This window comes from Pseudophryne corroboree, chromosome 3 (genome assembly GCF_028390025.1).
Source record: "Pseudophryne corroboree isolate aPseCor3 chromosome 3, aPseCor3.hap2, whole genome shotgun sequence".
Lineage (NCBI taxonomy): Eukaryota > Metazoa > Chordata > Amphibia > Anura > Myobatrachidae > Pseudophryne > Pseudophryne corroboree.
In genome coordinates this window covers 494246457-494267522 of record NC_086446.1, presented here as the reverse complement: position 1 = coordinate 494267522, position 21066 = coordinate 494246457, and the positions used below count along the sequence as shown (strand labels likewise).

At 46.2% G+C, this 21066-nt stretch overlaps 1 protein-coding gene across 7 annotated transcripts in view; it reads right to left on the bottom strand.

The window, feature by feature from the left end:
* Positions 1-21066, bottom strand: part of DNAH9 (dynein axonemal heavy chain 9) — a 1014643-nt gene that overhangs the window by 427575 nt on the left and 566002 nt on the right. For all 7 annotated transcript variants that reach the window (XM_063960955.1, XM_063960958.1, XM_063960957.1 and 4 more), the window contains one exon: positions 6973-7146. In XM_063960955.1, the coding sequence (XP_063817025.1) occupies positions 6973-7146 (174 nt within the window). The remainder of the gene's footprint in view (positions 1-6972; positions 7147-21066) is intronic.

Genomic DNA, 21066 nt, shown 5'->3' with positions numbered 1-21066 from the left:
CCCAGCCCTAATAAATATATATATATATATATATATATATATATATAGCACTGTCTCCACGTGCGGCACTCCTGGGCATGAAGTAATCCACTCTATTCAGGCAAGTAGGGTAACGTTTCAGTGCCCCCTTTATTAAATCGTCACTTTCATCAGAAAAAGATATATATATATATATATATATATATATGGGGCCGTAACTGGGGGGGCGTTTGCAGTATTTGACGGAGGCGAAGGAGTTACAGAGGAGCAGGGTTTTTTGTTTTGTTTTTTTACCGGCAGGGCTGTGCTGCTTCAGTGAGACAGCAGACAGCTCCCGGGGCAATGTCTCTGACCAGCCTGTCTGCACACAGCTGGCGCCGATACTGTGCGGGTTAGCTCCAGTTCCTGGGATCTCTACTATGCCGGCTTTAAGGGATGTAGCATAGTGAGGTAGTGCAGTGTATAGGGGAATGTAGTGCAGTAATAAAGTGTTATGATATAGTGCAATGTATGGGAACACACAGAGGAGCATGTAGTTGAACACGCTGGTGGGGCATGTGACACATAGGGCATTTGAGGCACATAAGGGAATATTGTCCAATAGTATTCCCTTTTTTTAAAAAAATCTGAAAATCTGATTATTTAAATCTGACAAGGTTTTTATTTTATTTTTATTTATTTATTTTATTTTTGGGGGGGGGGGGGGGGGGAAATCACTACCTTGACCCGGGTGGCGTAAATCCTAGTTTCTACCCTGATATTGATAGATAGATAGATTATATATATATATATATATATATACACTGCTCAAAAAAATAAAGGGAACACTAAAATAACACATCCTAGATCTGAATGAATGAAATATTCTTAATAAATACTTTGTTCTTTACATAGTTGAATGTTCTGACAACAAAATCACACAAAAATTATCAATGGAAATCAAATTTATTAACCCATGGAGGTCTGGATTTGGAGTCACACTCAAAATTAAAGTGGAAAAACACACTACAGGCTGATCCAACTTTGATGTAATGTCCTTAAAACAAGTCAAAATGAGTCTCAGTAGTGTGTGTGGTCTCCACGTGCCTGCATGACCTCCCTACAATGCCTGGGCATGCTCCTGATGAGGTGGCGGATGGTCTCCTGAGGGATCTCCTCCCAGACCTGGACTAAAGCATCCGCCAACTCCTGGACAGTCTGTGGTGCAACGTGGCATTGGTGGATGGAGCGAGACATGATGTCCCAGATGTGCTCAATTGGATTCAGGTCTGGGGAACGGGCGGGCCAGTCCATAGCATCAATGCCTTCGTCTTGCAGGAACTGCTGACACACTCCAGCCACATGAGGTCTAGCATTGTCTTGCATTAGGAGGTACCCAGGGCCAACCGCACCAGCATATGGTCTCACAAGGGGTCTGAGGATCTCATCTCGGTACCTAATGGCAGTCAGGCTACCTCTGGCGAGCACATGGAGGGCTGTGCGGCCCCCCCAAAGAAATGCCACCCCACACCATTACTGATCCACTGCCAAACCGGTCATGCTGGAGGATGTTGCAGGCAGCAGAACGCTCTCCTTGGCGTCTCCAGACTCTGTCACGTCTGTCACATGTGCTCAGTGAGAACCTGCTTTCATCTGTGAAGAGCACAGGGCAGTGGCGAATTTGCCAATCTTGGTGTTCTCTGGCAAATGCCAAACGTCCTGCACGGTGTTGGGCTGTAAGCACAACCCCCACCTGTGGACGTCGGGCCCTCATACCACCCTCATGGAGTCTGTTTCTGATTGTTTGAGTAGACACATGCACATTTGTGGCTTGCTGGAGGTCATTTTGCAGGGGTTTGGCAGTGCTCCTCCTGTTCCTCCTTGCACAAAGGCGGAGGTAGCGGTCCTGCTGCTGGGTTATTGCCCTCCTATGGCCTCCTCCACGTCTCCTGATGTACTGGCCTGTCTCCTGGTAGCCCCTCCATGCTCTGGACACTACGCTGACAGACACAGCAAACCTTCTTGCCACAGCTCGCATTTATGTGCCATCCTGGATGAGCTGCACTACCTGAGCCACTTGTGTGGGTTGTAGACTCCGTCTCATGCTACCACTAGAGTGAAAGCACCGCCAGCTTTCAAAAGTGACCAAAACATCAGCCAGAAAGCATAGGAGCTGAGAAGTGGTCTGTGGTCACCACCTGCAGAACAACTCCTTTATTGGGGGTATCTTGCTAATTGCCTATAATTCCCACCTGTTTTCTATTCCATTTGCACAACAGCATGTGAAATTGATTGTCATTCAGTGTTGCTTCCTAAGTGGACAGTTTGATTTCACAGAAGTGTGATTGACTTGGAGTTACATTGTGTTGTTTAAGTGTTCCCTTTATTTTTTTGAGCAGTGTATATATATATATATATATATATATATATATATATACACACACACACACACACATACATATATTTTATATATATATATATATATATATATATATATACACACATACATATATTATATATATATATATATATATATATATTCATATTCAGCTACTGTTGTCTACTGTAACTCAGGATACGTTTTCAAAAGCATTTTAGATTTTAGAATTTGGATTTGTAGCTATATATAGTACTGTGTATTAGTACTCTAACACTGTTGTATTGTTATCATTATTTAGTACTACACTCATATTGCAAGAATTAATCTTTATTTTTGGAGCAAACATTGCCCTGAATTTTAAGTAAATTGCAGTCAGTATGTGATCCATGATTGCTATTGCCACCTGGGACACGTTTTGTGCAATGTAGGCACTTCTGGATAAAAAGGAGGGTGAATTCTGCTGTGCAAGCATATTCTGGAACTACACGATCAATGGAACCACAATGAAGTCCATTCACAGCATGGAGAGGAGATTGCTCCTGATTGAGCTGAAGCCACTGTAGAATTGTTGGAGACCTAGGTAATTAACTTAATAACAATCATACAGTATTTATGCCTGGAAGGCTAGTCATGACCTAATATACCCAAATGAAAATGATAATTAGTTAAAATTGGGAATGTCGGTTGAGAAAGATCATTTTTCTAGTAACCAGGGCAATGACTGCTCCAGTAAAGATGGGAATAAGAGTGTAACAAAGGGCTAACCAGTGCTGGTAGAAATGGACTCATATTACATTCACTGTCTTACAATAATTATTTGCAGTACAATTATAAATACCGTATATACTCGAGTATAAGCCGACTTTTTCAGCACTTTTTTTTGTGCTGAAAAAGCCCCCTCGGCTTATACTCGAGTCAGTGGGAAGGAGGGACACGGAGGGAACAGCGTGCGCCTCTCCTGTGTCCCTCCTGCGTCTCCGGCGGGTCTATTAAATGAAGTACCCGTTCGTGAGCTCTGATTGGCTCATGAACCAGCACTTCATTTAACAGACCCGCTGCCGGAGACGCAGGAGGGACACAGGAGAGGCGCGCGCTGTGCCCTCCGTGTCCCTCCTTCACAAGACAGCGGGGGAGCGGGGAGGGTAAGTTGTACCTGACACTGGGGGAGCATATTTGGCACTTGTGGGGGGGGGGTGCATATCTGGCAGTATGAGGGCATATCTGGCACTGTGGGGGAATAGCTGGCAGTATGAGGGCATATCTGGCACTGTGGGGGCATATCTGGCACTATGAGGGCATATCTGGCACTGTGAGGGAATATCTGGTAGTGTGAGGGCATATCTGGCACTGTGGAGGCATATCAGGCAGTATGAGGGCATTTCTGGCACTGTGGGGGGCATATCTGGCACTATGAGGGCATATCTGGCACTGTGGGGGCATATCTGGCAGTATGAGGGCTGTGTACGGCTAGTGCTGCATTTCCCACCCTAGGCTTATACTCGAGTCAATATGTTTTCCCAGATTTTTGTGGTAAAATTAGGTGCCTCGGCTTATATTCGGGTCGACTTATACTCGAGTATATACGGTAGTCTGTGTTGTCCAATGTGCTTTGGTTCAGCATGTTGTGAATGGAGTTGTTAGACTGTTGAGAGATAATTGGAAGGACCCAGTGGTAACGATATATACCAATCAATGGCCGATTAGAAAGTTAGAGGTGGATGGGTGATCCTCAAAAAGAATTCCAGTTAATTAATTTGTATAATGTGTATACAATGGTGAGGATGCAGTTGTCTGGGTAAGTTACACCAGGATGAGATCTTAAATTGACGGAGCAGCCCGAGCTTTTGATGGAGGGCACTACACAGGCATAAAATCTATTTTACAGCATTGGTGCTCAGTGCTCTCATCTCTGCACTGAGCATCCCCTTCATCCATATTTTGCACATACAACCAATGATGCATTCTCCAATCTCTGATGATAGCTGGGATCACATTGATGAGTGCACTGTAGGGATGGATATTGGAAGCCCATCATCAAATGATGGAAAACAGGATTTGGGGGTGGTAACAGGGAGTGGTCGAACCATTTGACGTGATGGTAACTAACCATTGGATCAAAAGAAATGGATGGAGAAAAACATTCATATGATTCACGCATGCACAAAAAATCCTGTCTGCGCAAGTGCAATAGCAACCCGCGATTGTTCCCAGTGTTAAACAGATGAATTCAGATATAACAGTATTTTAACATCGGATGGCCATCGCTTCCACACCACTCAATGGCAACTACCACCGGAAAGCCACAATCGAATGGTGAAAACACTACCATCGAAAAACAATAATGGTTAACCCATTTGAAACCAATGTCCATCCCTAATGCACTGCGTTCCCAGCCTATCGATGACAAGAAAGTGTAGCAACAGATAGAGGGATAGTGAAAAACTCCAGCTCATGTATGCTCTATCTATGTTGCAGAGGTGTGTTTGGTTGGGGAAAAGGTGGTCAAGGCGCGATGGAACCTTGCTACACCACTGGAAAGAAATTAGGATAGGGATTAGAATAGGTTAAAAGGAAGTGAATAAAATGGGAACTGTCAATACAAATGGCAGAGTTATGGGGAAAAAAGTGCTAGGGTTCATCCAATTATTATAATTGAACCATAGTTAATGATGTTGGAAAATAATTATAATATAGTGGATTTAGTGGAGACACAGCTGGAAGGAACATTGGGCCCAATTCAGGTGCAGTCGCAATTAGCCAATGTTGTCTTACTGCGTATGCACAGCGAGTGAATTGCTACTGCAGTCACATCGAGGAATTAGTCGCAAAGTGAGTAGCAGGAAAACAGGATTTGGGGGTGGTAACAGGGTGTGGTCGGCCAAACGCAGGCGTGTCATGGCCATTCAGATGGCATTTTCTGAGTGTGCATAAATTAGCAGTTGCGATCTCAGTTGCTACTGGAAAGTTCTCTGCATCCATGGAGAGCAGCTCAGCCTGCACGTCTACAGAGGCACTCAGACTCTGTGTCATGTTCCGATTTGCGACGACCGTACCAATGTACTGTATCTGCAATTATACGCTGTTAAATGGAAGTGATGCGACTGCAGTGGGTGTCCCTATTCTCAAGTTAATTTCTGCCCATATTAGCATATAATTGCAATTGCGTACTACATCTGAATCAGACCCATTATGGCTGGACAGTGTATTTGGAAGGATAACGGATCTTTAGGAAAGATATGAAACTGGTAGTTGCAGAACTAACCATAAGGGTGGGGGCACTGCTGAACTTCGTAGTGAAGTAACCAAGTCAGACAATGAAAACTTGTATATAAACAATAAATAAAAATGAAATATATATAAAAACATGGGTGCATGTTCATACCAGGCTCCCAGAGGCAATATAGAAGGGGGTGCCCCCCAGTGGCTCCGACTTGCAGGTATATTGACGTCACAGTGACTTGCCAATGGTGCAGCTGGAAGAATTGCAGCTAATTGTGGCGATAAGAAATCTTTATTTTCTGTGCTGGCTGCAAATTATAATAAATCCGCAGCCAGCAACTTTATTATAATTAAGTGCCAGTCAGTCAGCTTCAGCCTAACATTTTACAGGCTGTGTTTGAAAAATGACAGAAGCGGATTAGTTGCTACATTATGTCTTACAATTATATCTCTCTCCAGGCTTTGATAAAACCCCCCTAAAAGTTTTATTATAATTAGTGCATTTCCTTAAAACAACTTCTGCTCTTTCTTTCAGTCATATAAAACAAATAAGCAGAGCTGTAGCTCAATATACAGTATTCACTTTGATCTGTTATTACATAATCACATTCCAAGACTTATCAGCTGAAGGGGGCTGCAAAGGGTGTTTGTGAACTTGGACAGAAGCCAGCAGTGACTGTAGCAAATCACTATGAAGTGAGTAGAGAGAAATGCGTCGTAGTTCTGCAGCCCCCTTTCTTTCTTAATACCCTTTGACAGCTAGAGCCCAGCAAACCAGTGCCTCCAATGTCTCAGGGCGTTATGCACTGTATAAAAGTTATATTGCATCTACTGTTCTCTTTCAACACTATTTGCCTTTTTCATCCTGTTCACTTTTGTATATCTATCGAACCTGGCGCTATCTTCAAATTCCTTGACAATTTTGCTTCTTGGCTCCCCCTCTTCTGCTCATCAGACATTACCTCCCTCATCTTAGGTGACTTTCCATATCCCTATAAATACCTAGAATACATTATGGGAGTGACTGATCAAGGAACTGTTGGAAGTGACAGTGGAAAGTGCTTAGCAACCAATGCCAAGGTATGCTGACAATATTTCAGTTGTGGACATAGCGCCAAACGTGAACTTGAAACTGATGTAATTCTTATCATCTGTTCTTGTACTTTATATACCAATATTTATTGAAGAATTGAAAAGGAGCATTTCAAAAAAGTATATTCTAATCAAAATTCATGAACATAATGATCACTGTAGTGCTCAAAGATCCACTCAGAAAGCTTTACAACTGATAAGTTAAGATGCACTGCTTCAGCAGTAATGTATCCTGAGAAGTTAGAAATGCTGGTAGCTAAGCTTCTCATATATATTTAAAAAAAAAAAACAGAAACAGTTTAAGTAGGAGAACGATCACAGACCTGTAATGGCATCTCAGGATCATATTCAAACTTTGGGATGAGCTTAGACCATGGCTCAAACTTCTTGCTCTCGGAGTCGATGTAATAGTCAAACACAGTTCCCTGAGATGGGAACTTGATGGTCTTGAATTCAGTCACCCACCATTTGCTAAACTCCACTCTGTAATCAACCAGCTGGAGGAGAAGCACAGGGCAAATATCATTAGATACATACTCTGCTGCAGAAACTTTTGAGCAAGAGGAAGAAATATCATAAAATGATCACGCTGCAGGTTCACCGAGAACTCTAGTTTCTACAACACTGGCATTGTAACTATAGTTTCTTTTTCTTTTTCAAAAAGGCTTTTTATTTAAAATATTTTTCATAGAGCATAACAGAATGTAGGAGGAGGGCAAGTAAGGGAAAAGCAGCTTGCAGTAAAATACAGTCATAGAACATCAAAAGAATGAAACACAAAAATCATATATCAGATGACAAAAGCCAGTTTTCTCTATGGCAATCTATAAAAATGTACTGTTACAATAGTTACAACAGTGACACCATTTTAACGATTGTACCCAGATGTAGGAAATTATGCTGGCCATACACTTGTGCGATGCACCGCAACGCGACATCTCGGGGCAATGCGACATCGCGGGGCATCGCACCGGCAGTTCATGTGCGATCAAATCGCACCTGAACTGCCGAAGTGGTTACCATGCGATCATGCGATAGATCGCATGGTAATCACGTGATGGGCATGTCACCGCCGAGTGGGAGCAGCCTCTGGCCGCTCCTGGCGGGTGCCCATCGCACATCGCAGTGTGATATATCTCATGTGGGTTCAAAACCACATGCGATCGCACTGCGATGCGAGAAATATTATGTGCAGCACATATCTTGAGATGCGATATTCGACCGGCGTGCCCGCGCATCGCGTCGAAAGGTACCTTAAATGTGCATACAATCCTTCGATTTCTCTCACAGATGTGGTCGAAATCGAAGGATAGTACCGATAATCTCACAAGTGTATGGGCACCATTACTGTTGAGTTACAGTGGAATTCTTTAAAAGTGATGTCCATCTTTAAATGTCAAATTATTTACTCTGTACATGCCTCAAATGCTAAATAATTTAGAGTGCTTTATCTTTACTGCATCTGTCTGTTCATATCCATTGCAAATGTTCTATAAGACCCAGCTCTGCTGTGCAGTGTGCACCCTTCATTAGTACAAATGTATTCAGAAAGCAGCTTTGTGTCATATCCCAGGGTAACATAAAAGGGACCCTGTCTGATAGTGTAAGTACAAGCCTATTAATTTACTGTTCCGAATGAGAAAGGTCTAAGGCCCCTTTCCGTAAGGGATGCTAAAGTCTGAAAATCGCAAATGAACGATTGGACATCTGCACATGCGCTGCGTCTGCATAGCGCATGCGCGAACTAGCAAAGTGTGATGATCGCATCCCGAAGAGATGCAATCGCACTTAGACAACGGTGGTCGTCGGGGTGGCGTCAACGCTGCATTGCGGAGGCGTGTCTCGGACGTTTTCAGGTCACATGCAGTCGCTCCGATGAAAAAGATGGTGCCGGTGCGACTGCATATGCAGCAATGCTGCATGTACAGGGGGCATCCACTATTCCCTGGTCAGAGATGCATTCGCAACGCTGGGCGGATTTTAGCATGCGATCACAAGCAGTTGCAGATTCTTCTATTTAGCAGAATCTGCTACTGAACCTGAATAGGGTCCTAAATCCCTTTAAAGTTTATTGTAACATTTATAATTTACAACACAATCCTAAATGAGAAATTAAGGAATTACAGAAAAAACATTTTAATGTTGATGGCAATCTATATACAATACTATCATTAGCACATTATGTAAGTACAGTATCTTATACATATGTGCAAGGGACAGAGACATCGTTGGAAAGTTGTATAGGAAACACCCTGTTGCCAGAAGTGTCTTATAGGAGCTTCTATAAGATGTCTATGATGAGAATGAATCATGCTTCATCATGATATCTGTCTACTATAACCTATGAGCTTCCAGCTAGATATGGCGATACCCAGACACTACTAAGGTCTCAAGTATTCAGGTGCAAGTAGTAAAAAATATTGACTCAAGTTACTATACAACAAGGGCCCTCATTCCGAGTTGTTCGCTCGCAAGCTGCTTTTAGCAGCATTGCACACGCTAAGCCGCCGCCTACTGGGAGTGAATCTTAGCATAGTAAAATTGCGAACGAAAGATTCTCAAAATTGCGATTACACACCTCTTAGCAGTTTCTGAGTAGCTTCAAACTTACTCGGCATCTGCGATCAGTTCAGTGCTTGTCGTTCCTGGTTTGACGTCACAAACACACCCAGCGTTCGCCCAACCACTCCCCCGTTTCTCCAGCCATTCCTGCGTTTTGCAACTCGAACGCCTGCGTTTTTCCGCACAAAACGCCATAAAACGGACAGTTTCCGCCCAGAAACACCCACTTCCTGTCAATCACACTACGATCAGCACAGCGATGAAAAAGCTTTGTTATGCCGTGAGTAAAATACCTAACTTTTGTGTAAAATAACTAAGCGCATGCGCTCTGCGAACCTTGCGCATGCGCAGTAAGCAACTAATCGCAGTATAGCGAAAATCGGCAACGAGCGAACAACTCGGAATGACCCCCATAGGACAGGGCCTCAGCCGTTCCTTGCCACTCCGTGTCGTAAAAGGCATATTGGCAAGTCTACGCTTCTCATCAGACGCTTTTAATTTTGATTTTTGGGTCATTTTACTGAACTTTTGTTTTTTGAATTTTACATGCTCTCTACTATGACATTGGGCATTGGCCTTGGCAGACGACGTTGATGGCATTTCATCGTCTCGGCCATGACTAGTGGCAGCAGCTTCAGCACGAGGTGGAAGTGGATCTTGATCTTTCCCTATTTTACCCTCCACATTTTTGTTCTCCATTATTTAATGTGTGGAATTATATGCCAGTAATATATATCAATAGCAATGGCCTACTGTACCGTACTGCTATATATTATATACTGGTGGTCAGCAAAATTCTGCACTGTCCTCCTACTATATACTGCACACAACTAAAATGCAGCACAGGTATGGATGGATAGTTTACTTGATGACACAGAGGTAGAGCAGTGGACTACTGTACCGTACAGCTATATATATATATTGGTGGTCAGCAAAATTCTGCACTGTCCTCCTACTATATACTGCGCACATTTTACCCTCCACAAAAATGTGGAGGGTAAAATAGGGAAAGATCAAGATCCACTTCCACCTCGTGCTGAAGCTGCTGCCACTAGTCATGGCCGAGACGATGAAATGCCATCAACGTCGTCTGCCAAGGCCAATGCCCAATGTCATAGTAGAGAGCATGTAAAATTAAAAAAACAAAAGTTCAGTAAAATGACCCAAAAATCAAAATTAAAAGCATCTGATGAGAAGCGTAGACTTGCCAATATGCCTTTTACGACACGGAGTGGCAAGGAACGGCTGAGGCCCTGTCCTATGAGGGTCATTCCGAGTTGTTCGCTCGTTGCCGATTTTCGCTATACTGCGATTAGTCGCTTACTACGCATGCGCAAGGTTCGCAGAGCGCATGCGCTTAGTTATTTTACACAAAAGTTAGGTATTTTACTCACGGCATAACAAAGCTTTTTCATCGCTGTGCTGATCGTAGTGTGATTGACAGGAAGTGGGTGTTTCTGGGCGGAAACTGGCCGTTTTATGGCGTTTTGTGCGGAAAAACGCAGGCGTTCGAGTTGCAAAACGCAGGAATGGCTGGAGAAACGGGGGAGTGGTTGGGCAAACGCTGGGTGTGTTTGTGACGTCAAACCAGGAACGAAAAGGACTGAGCTGGTCGCAATGGCTGAGTAAGTCTGGAGCTACTCAGAAACTGCTAAGAAATTTCTAATCGCAATTCTGCTAATCTTTCGTTCGCACTTCTGCTAAGCTAAGATACACTCCCAGAGGGCGGCGGCTTAGCGTGTGCAATGCTGCTAAAAGCAGCTAGCGAGCGAACAACTCGGAATCACCTCCTATGTTCATGGCTAGTGGTTCAGCTTCACATGAGGATGGAAGCACTCATCCTCCCGCTAGAAAATTAAAAGACTTAAGCTGGCAAAAGCACAGCAAAGAACTGTATGTTCTTCTAAATCACAAATCCCCAAGGAGAGTCCAATTGTGTCGGTTGCGATGCCTGACCTTCCCAACACTGGACGGGAAGAGGTGGCGCCTTCCACCATTTGCACGCCCCCTGCAAGTGCTGGAAGGAGCACCCGCAGTCCAGTTCCTGATAGTCAAATTGAAGATGTCACTGTTGAAGTACACCAGGATGAGGATATGGGTGTTGCTGGCGCTGAGGAGGACATTGACAAGGAGGATTCTGATGGTGAGGTGGTCTGTTTAAGTCAGGCACCCGGGGAGACACCTGTTGTCCGTGGGACGAATATGGCCATTGACATGCCTGGTCAAATCACAAAAAAAATGACCTCGGTGTGGAATTATTTTAACAGAAATGCGGACAGGTGTCAAGCCGTGTGTTGCCTTTGTCAAGCTGTAATAAGTAGGGGTAAGGATGTTAACCACCTAGGAACATCCTCCCTTATACGTCACCTGGAGCGCATTCATCAGAAGTCATTGACAAGTTCAAAACCTTTGTGTGACAGTGGAAGCAGTCCACTAACAACTAAATCCTTTCCTCATGTAACCAAGCTCCTGCAAACCACACCACCAACTCCCTCAGTGTCCATTTCCTCCTTACACAGGAAAGCCAATAGTCCTGCAGGCCATGTCACTGGCAAGTCTGACGAGTCCTCTCCTGCCTGGGATTCCTCCGATGCATCCTTGAGTGTAACGCCTATTGCTGCTGGCGCTGCTGTTGTTGCTGCTGGGAGTCGATCGTCATCCCAGAGGGGAAGTCGGAAGACCACTTGTACTACTTCCAGTATGTCACACGCCAGAGGCGGCGTTCGCCGCACTTACCCCTGCGTGCCTGCTGGTCTGTGTTGCGGCCTCCGCCTTCGGTGGGCCACGGGCTCCGGCGTCTGGCTGGCGCGGCTCCCGGCGGTTCTCTAGGGCAAGGGCGCTGCCATGACACCCGGCATCACGTGGACGGGGGGCAGGTGATGTCATCAGACTGTTCCGCCAATCCAGCGGTGTCGGGAGATTCAAAGTCAGACGCCGGACAGAGCCTCAGCGCCTGAGTATCGTCTTTCCCCTGAAGTGGATGCCAGCGCTCTTGTTCCCGGCGAGAATCTCTGAAGCTGTACTCCAGTGTCTCCGGCATTTCCAGGTGCCAGTTCGCTGCACAGGTTCCAGCATTCCCAGCGGCTGGTGTGTCTCTCTGCAGTCCAGTCACTAGTGCTCCTAGGAATCAGCGTGGGCTGCGGGCCCTAATCACCGTTCTCAAGTTCTGCAAATCATCAGCGACTTAAACCCCTGCACTCAAGTTCTACAAATCAACAGCGTCTCAGTCACCGTTCTCAAGTTCTACGAATCATCAGCGTCTTAAACCACAGCACTTAAGTTCTTCAAATCATCAGCGTCTCAGTCACCGTTCTCAAGTTCTACAAATAATCAGCGTCTTAAACCACTGCACTTAAGCTCTTCAAATCATCAGCGTCTCAGTCACCGTTCTCGAGTTCTACAAATCATCAGCGTCCTAAACCACTGCACTTAAGTTCTTCAAATCACCAGCGTCTTAATCTCCGTTCTCAAGTTCTTTAAGTCATCTGTGTCTTTAACCACCGTTTACGAGTTCTTCAAATCATCAGTGTCTTTTAAACATCGCTCACAATTTCTTCAGTCACCAGTATCTTTAACATTGCTCACAAACCCTTCAATGGGCCTGGACATTCCCTCATAAGTTCCCTTTATGCTATATGACTTTAAGTTGTTCTTTTCCTGCAATAAAGCTCTTCAATATGTCACCCCTGTTCCGGCCCAGTTGTGGTTCCTCTTCCCAACAATCGGAAGAATCCCCGAGTTCACAACACCCTCAATCTAGGTCAGTGACAGTATACTCAGGCCCCATGGACCCGGGGAATCGGAACCCAGAGGCAAGCACCATGCAGGACCTGGTTTCCCGAGTACAGAGTCAGGAAGCAGCACAGAATCAGGTGATGCATTATCTCCAGGAATTATCTGGCCGGCTGGATCAAATCCAGACTTCTCTGGCTTCAGTGGTTTCAGCTCCAGTTCCAGTATCCGCTCCAGTGGTTGTCTCTAGAAATGTTCCGTCCTTGTCTGGAACCAGGTCACGCCTTCAGCTTCCTACTCCTCCTCGTTATAACGGGAATCCAAAGAATTGCCGTGGTTTCCTCAATCAGTGTGAGGTACATTTCGAACTCCTTTCACATAACTTTCCTACTGATCGGTCTAAAGTGGCATACATTATCTCTTTGCTTGAGGGTTCAGCGTTGGAGTGGGTGTCACCGTTGTGGGAGCGATCAGATCCGTTGGTTTCTAGTTATACCAACTTCATCTCGTCATTCCGAAGGATCTTTGATGAGCCCGGCAGGACGACCGCTGCTTCTGCTGACTTGCTCCGTGTTCGACAAGGCTCTCGTTCAGTGGGACAGTATGTGATTCATTTTCAAACCATAGCTTCAGAACTGTGCTGGAATAATGATGCCCTTCGGGCTGCTTTTTGGAATGGGCTCTCGGATCGTTTAAAGGACGAGTTGATCACTAGAGATCTGCCAGATTCCTTGGAACAGTTGATCTCACTCTGTGTAAAGGTGGATCTTCGCATGCAGGAACGAGGTGGTGAACGTAGTCGGTCAGATCGGTCAAGATTCCGATCTCTTCTGTCTAAGCAAACAGTTATTCCGAGTCCAGACGAACCCATGCAGATTAATTGGTCTCGGCTGTCCCCAGGAGAACATCAGCGTCGTCGTGAGGGTAGACTCTGCCTCTACTGTGGAGCTGCGGATTATTTTCTCAAGTTTTGCAAGTCTCGCCCGGGAAACGGGCAGTCCTAGCTTGTTCTGGAGAAGTCGAGCTAGGGGTTTCTTCTCAATCTTCTCCGGCAGTGGACTGTTTACTCTCCGTGTCTCTGTTTTCTGAGTCAGTAGTCAAAACCGTTAAGACACTGTTGGACTCAGGGGCTGCGGGTAATTTTATTTCCCTTTCCTGTGCCCAGAATCTGGGTTTACAGTTACGGTCGGTCGAACGACCTATTACGTTAACTGCTATTAATGGTACCCAAATTTCTAATGGTCTGATTTCAAGTTGTACAATGCCAATCAAGCTGCAAGTGGGAGCTTTGCATCAAGAACATCTGGAGTTCCTTGTGATTCGGGAGATGCCTCACGATCTCGTTCTTGGTCTTCCTTGGCTCAAGCTTCACAACCCTCACGTCGACTGGAGGTCGACACAGATAATTTCTTGGGAGTCCATTTTGCCATTCAAATTGTCTCACTCCTGTCTACCCGCTCCGTGTATCTTCCAAGTCGGATGAAGGGCTTATTCCAGAAGCTTATCGGGAGTTTTCAGATGTGTTCTCGGAACAGGCGGCCGATCAGTTACCACCGCATAGACCCTGGGACTGTCCTATTGAGCTCATTCCGGGGGAAATGCCACCTCGGGGTCGCACTTATCCTTTATCAGTACCCGAGACTCAAGCTATGTCGGAATATATCAAGTCTAATCTGCAGAAGGGATTCATCCGCCCCTCTACTTCACCGGCGGGAGCAGGTTTCTTTTTTGTGAAGAAAAAGGACGGAGGCCTGAGGCCATGTATCGACTATCGTGGTCTAAATGATGTCACCATTAAGAATAAGTATCCTTTGCCGCTCATCACGGAGCTTTTTGATAGAGTTCGCGGAGCCCGAGTCTTCACCAAGCTCGATATAAGGGGAGCTTATAATTTGATACGTATCCAACAGGGGGACGAATGGAAGACGGCCTTCAATACTAGGGACGGGCATTATGAGTATATGGTAATGCCGTTCGGCCTCAGCAACGCCCCCGCCGTCTTCCAGGGATTCATTAATGAAATCTTTCGGGATATGTTATACCTAAATGTAGTGGTATATTTGGATGACATTCTGATATTTTCTAAGAATCTCACTGAGCACAGAGTACAGGTTAAAGAGGTACTTCTTCGATTGCGAGAGAACCATCTATACGGCAAGATTTCCAAGTGTACCTTTGAGGTCCCTTCTATTCCATTTCTTGGTTACATCATTTCGGGCACGGAGCTTCGTATGGATCCGGAGAAACTCTCTGCCATTCGGGACTGGACTCAGCCTCTTTCCTTGAAAGCGGTGCAACGATTTCTGGGGTTTGCAATTTACTACCGGAAATTCATAAGGGGTTTCTCTACCATTGTGGCGCCTATTACTGCCCTAACCAAGAAGGGGGCTGACCCAAGCCATTGGTCCTCTGAAGCTGTAGCAGCGTTCGCTCAGTTGAAGGCAGCCTTTATGACCGCTCCGGTACTTCAGCAACCAGACTTTTTAAAACCATTATTTTTGGAGGTTGATGCTTCTACGGTAGGCATTGGTGCCGTGCTTTCGCAGTACGCTCCAGATGGGAAGTTACATCCATGTGGTTTCCATTCTCGCAAGTTCTCTCCTGCTGAACGAAATTATACCATTGGAGACAAAGAGCTTTTGGTAATAAAATCTGCCTTGGAAGAATGGAGATATCTTTTGGAAGGTGCTAAACACCTAATTACGATTTTCACTGATCACAAGAATTTGCTGTATCTCAAGACGGCCCAGTGCTTGAATCCCCGTCAAGCTAGATGGGCGCTCTTCTTTGCCCGATTTTCGTTTGTCATTAAGTACCGGGCTGGAACTTTTAACACCAAGGCTGATGCCCTATCCCGTTCCTTAACGGCTTCGGATGAGGAGAATTCCTTTGAAAAGGCTTTGATTCTCAGTCCAGTTTCTATTTCAGCGGCTCCCACCGCGTTGGGCCCTCCTCCTGGAAGAATGTCTGTGCCAGCTAAATTTCGAACAAGATTGTTGCAGTGGGCTCACATTTCCAAGTTTTCCGGTCATCCTGGAGTTCAAAAGATGTGGGAATTTCTACGAAGATCTTACTGGTGGGACACTATGAAGAAGGATGTTCAAGATTATGTCAACTCGTGTCCTCAATGTGCTCAGCACAAAATTCTTCGTCTGCCTCCAGCGGGGTTGCTGCACCCATTGTCCATTCCTAAGAGGCCTTATCTCTATGGACTTTGTTACTGAACTGCCCCTCTCCAAGGGTCATAACACCGTCTGGGTAATTATTGACCGTTTCTCTAAGATGGCCCATTTTGTTCCGTTGACCGGGTTACCATCAGCTTCTAAGTTGGCTTTGTAAATTTATCCGGGAACACTTCCGCCTGCACGGGTTACCTCTGGAAATAGTCTCTGACCGGGGGGTACAGTTTACTGCAAGATTCTGGAGAGCCCTCTGTACGGCCTTACAAATAAAACTCAAGTTTTCATCCGCTAACCATCCACAAACCAATGGGCAAACTGAACGCGTCAATCAAGATTTAGAGACTTTTCTCCGTGTTTATCTCTCCCCCTCGCAAGATAATTGGGTGGAGCTGTTGCCTTGGGCCGAGTTTGCCCATAATCATCTATACCACTCTTCGATTGGTGAGTCTCCATTTTTTATTAATTATGGATTTCATCCTCAAGTTCCAGAATTACCCATTTGTCCTCCGGAAGAAGTTCCTGCTGCAGCCTCTACTCTCCGGCACTTCAGTCAAATCTGGAGTCGAGTTCATGCTAACCTCAAGAGGGTCTCCGGCCGCTATAAGTTATTTGCGGATAGGAAGCGAAGGGCAGCTCCTCAATACAAGGTTGGTGACAGGGTATGGCTCTCTACCCGCAATCTCCGTTTGAAGGTTCCCACTATGAAGTTCGCTCTGAGGTTCATTGGTCCTTATCACGTGTTACAAGTCCTGAATCCGGTTGTTTGCAAATTGGGATTGCCTTCCCATCTCCGGATACCAAATTCCTTTCATGTCTCTCTTCTTCGCCCTTTTGTTTTGAACCGGTTTCATTCCAAGTCCCCAAGGCCAACCCCTGCAGAGGCTGAAGATGGTACGGACTTTGAAATCAAAGCTATTCTTGACTCTCGCTATCTTCACAAGAATCTACAGTATTTGGTGGAATGGAAAGGTTTTAGCCCAGAGGAAAGGAGCTGGGTCAAGGCTACTGAAGTTACGGCTTCCCGATTGGTGCGGATCTTCCATTCCAGACATCCAACAAAACCTGGAAAGTGTCCAGGGGCCACTCCTGGAGGAGGGGGTACTGTCACACGCCAGAGGCGGCGTTCGCCGCGCTTACCCCTGCGTGCTTGCTGGTCCGTGTTGCGGCCTCCGCCTTCGGTGGGCCACGGGCTCCGGGGTCTGGCTGGCGCGGCTCCCGGCGGTTCTCCAGGGCAAGGGCGCCGCCATGACACCCGGCATCACGTGGGCGAGGGGCAGGTGATGTCATCAGACTGTTCCGCCAATCCAGCGGTGGCGGGAGATTCAAAGTCAGACGCCGGACAGAGCCTCGGCGCCTGAGTATCGTCTTTCCCCTGAAGTGGATGCCAGCGCTCTTGTTCCCGGCGAGAATCTCTGAAGCTGTACTCCAGTGTCTCCGGCATTTCCAGGTGCCAGTTCGCTGCACAGGTTCCAGCGTTCCCAGCGGCTGGTGTGTCTCTCTGCGGTCCAGTCACAAGTGCTCCTAGGAATCAGCGTGGGCTGCGGGCCCTAATCACCGTTCTCAAGTTCTGCAAATCATCAGCGACTTAAACCTCTGCACTCAAGTTCTACAAATCAACAGCGTCTCAGTCACCGTTCTCAAGTTCTACGAATCATCAGCGTCCTAAACCACTGCACTTAAGTTCTTCAAATCACCAGCGTCTTAATCTCCGTTCTCAAGTTCTTTAAATCATCTGTGTCTTTAACCACCGTTTACAAGTTCTTCAAATCATCAGTGTCTTTTAAACATCGCTCACAATTTCTTCAGTCACCAGTATCTTTAACATTGCTCACAAACCCTTCAATGGGCCTGGACATTCCCTCATAAGTTCCCTTTATGCTATATGACTTTAAGTTGTTCTTTTCCTGCAATAAAGCTCTTCAATATTTCACCAAACCTTACTGTCAGAGTCCTGTATGAGGAAATCCTATATCAGGTCACCCCTGTTCCGGCCCAGTTGTGGTTCCTCTTCGCAACCATCGGAAGAATTCCCGAGTTCACAACACCCTCAATCTAGGTCAGTGACACAGTAAGCAACTGACTGTCCAACAGTCCTTTGCGAGGAAGATGAAATATCACAGCAGTCATCCTGCTGCAAAGCAGATAACTCAGGCCTTGGCAGCCTGGATGGTGTTAAACGTGTGTCCGGTATCCACAGTTAATTCACAGGGAATTAGACAATTTATTGAGTTAGTGTGTCCCCGGTACCAAATACCATCTAGGTTCCACTTCTCTAGGCAGGCGATACCGAGAATGTACACAGATCTCAGAAAAAGTCACCAGTGTCCTAAAAAATGCAGTTGTACCCAATGTCCACTTAACTACGGACATGAGGACAAGTGGAGAAGGGCAGACTAAGGACTATATGACTGTTACAGCCCACTGGGTAGATGTATTGCCTCCCGCAGCAAGAACAGCAGCGGCGGCACCAGAAGCAGCATCTCGCAAACGCCAACTCGTTCCTAGGCAGGCTATGCTTTGTATCACTGCTTTCCATAAGAGGCACACAGCTGACAACCTCTTACGGAAACTAAGGAACATCATCGCAGAATGGCTTACCCCAATTGGATTCTCCTCGGGATTTGTGACATCTCACAACGCCACCAATATTGTGCGTGCATTACATGTGGGCAAATTCCAGCACGTCCCATGTTTTGCACATACATTGAATTTAGTGGTGAAGAATTATTTAAAAAACGACAGGGGCGTGCAAGAGATGCTGTCGGTGGCCCGAAGAATTGCGGGCCACTTTTGGCATTCAGCCACTGCGTGCTGAAGACTGGAGCACCAGCAAACACTCCTGAACCTGCCCCACCATCATCTGAAGCAAGAGGTGGTAACGAGGTGGAATTCAACCATCTATATGCTTCAGAGGATGGAGGAGCAGCAAAAGGCCATTCAAGCCTATACAGCTGCCTACGATATAGGCAAAGGAGGGGGAATGCACCTGACTCAAGCGCAGTGGAGAATGATTTCAACGTTGTGCAAGGTTCTGCAACCCTCTGAACTTGCCACACGTGAAGTCAGTTCAGACACTGCCAGCCTGAGTCAGGTCATTCCCCTCATCAGGCTTTTGCTGAAGAAGCTGGAGAGATTGAAGGAGGAGCTAAAACGGAGCAATTCCGCTAGGCATGTGGGACTTGTGGATGGAGCCCTTCATTCGCTTAACCAGGATTCACGGGTGGTCAATCTGTTGAAATCAGAGTACTACATTTTGGCCACCGTGCTCGATCCTAGGTTTAAAGCCTACGTTGTATCTCTCTTTCCGGCAGACACAAGTCTGCAGAGGTGCAAAGACCTGCTGGTGAGACACTTGTCAAGTCAAGCGGAACGTGACCCGTCAACAGCTCCTCCTTCACATTCTCCCGCAACTGGGGCTGCGAGGAAAAGGCTAAGAATTCCGAGCCCACCCGCTGGCGGTGATGCAGGGCAGTCTGGAGCGAGTGCTGACATCTGGTCCGGACTGAAGGACCTGCCAACGATTACTGACATGTCATCTACTGTCACTGCATATGATTCTGTCACCATTGAAAGAATGGTGGAGGATTATATGAGTGACCGCATCCAAGTAGGCACGTCAGACAGTCCGTACGTATACTGGCAGGAAAAAGAGGCAATTTGGAGGCCCTTGCACAAACTGGCTTTATTTTACCTTAGTTGCCCCCCCTCCAGTGTGTACTCCGAAAGAGTGTTTAGTGCAGCCGCTCACCTTGTCAGCAATCGGCGTACAAGGTTACTTCCAGAAAATGTGGAGAAGATGATGTTCATCAAAATTAATTATAATCAATTCCTCCGTGGAGACATTCACCAGCAATTGCCTCCAGAAAGTACACAGGGACCTGAGATGGTGGATTCCAGTGGGGACGAATTAATACTCTGTGAGTAGGGGGATGTACACAGTGAAGGGGGTGAGGAATCGGACGATGAGGAGGAGGTGGACATCTTGCCTCTGTAGAGCCAGTATGTGCAAGGAGAGATTGATTGCTTCTTTTTTGGTGGGGGCCCAAACCAACCAGTCATTTCAGTCACAGTCATGTGGAAGACCCTTTCGCTGAAATGATGGGTTTGTTAAAGTGTGCATGTCCTGTTTATACAACATAAGGGTGGGTGGGAGGGCCCAAGGACAATTCCATCTTGCACCTCTTTTTTCTTTAATTTGTCTTTGCATCATGTGCTGTTTGAGGACTATTTTTTGAAGTGTCATCCTGTCTGACACTGCAGTGCCACTCCTAGATGGGCCAGGTTTTTGTGTCGGCCACTTGGGTCGCTTAGCTTAGTCATCCAGCGACCTTGGTGCACCTCTTTTTTTCTTTGCATCATGTGCTGTTTTGGGGACTATTTTTTAAATCTGCCATCCTGTCTGACACTGCAGTGCCACTCTTAGATGGGCCAGGTGTTTGTGTCGGCCACTTGGGTCGCTTAGCTTAGTCACACAGCTACCTCATTGCACCTCTTTTTTTCTTTGCATCATGTGCTGTTTGGGGACTATTTTTTAAATCTGCCATCCTGTCTGACACTGCAGTGCCACTCCTAGATGGGCCTGGTGTTTGTGTCGGCCACATGGGTCGCTTAGCTTAGTCACACAGCTACCTCATTGCACCTCTTTTTTCTTTGCATCATGTGCTGTTTGGGGACTATTTTTTAAATCTGCCATCCTGTCTGACACTGCAGTGCCACTCCTAGATGGGCCAGGTGTTTGTGTCGGCCAATTGGGTCGCTTAGCTTAGTCATCCAGCGACCTTGGTGCACCTCTTTTTTTCTTTGCATCATGTGCTGTTTGGGGACTATTTTTTAAAGCTGTCATCCTGTCTGACACTGCAGTGCCACTTCTAGATGGGCCAGGTGTTTGTGTCGGCCACTTGGGTCGCTTAGCTTAGTCCCACAGCTACCTCATTGCACCTC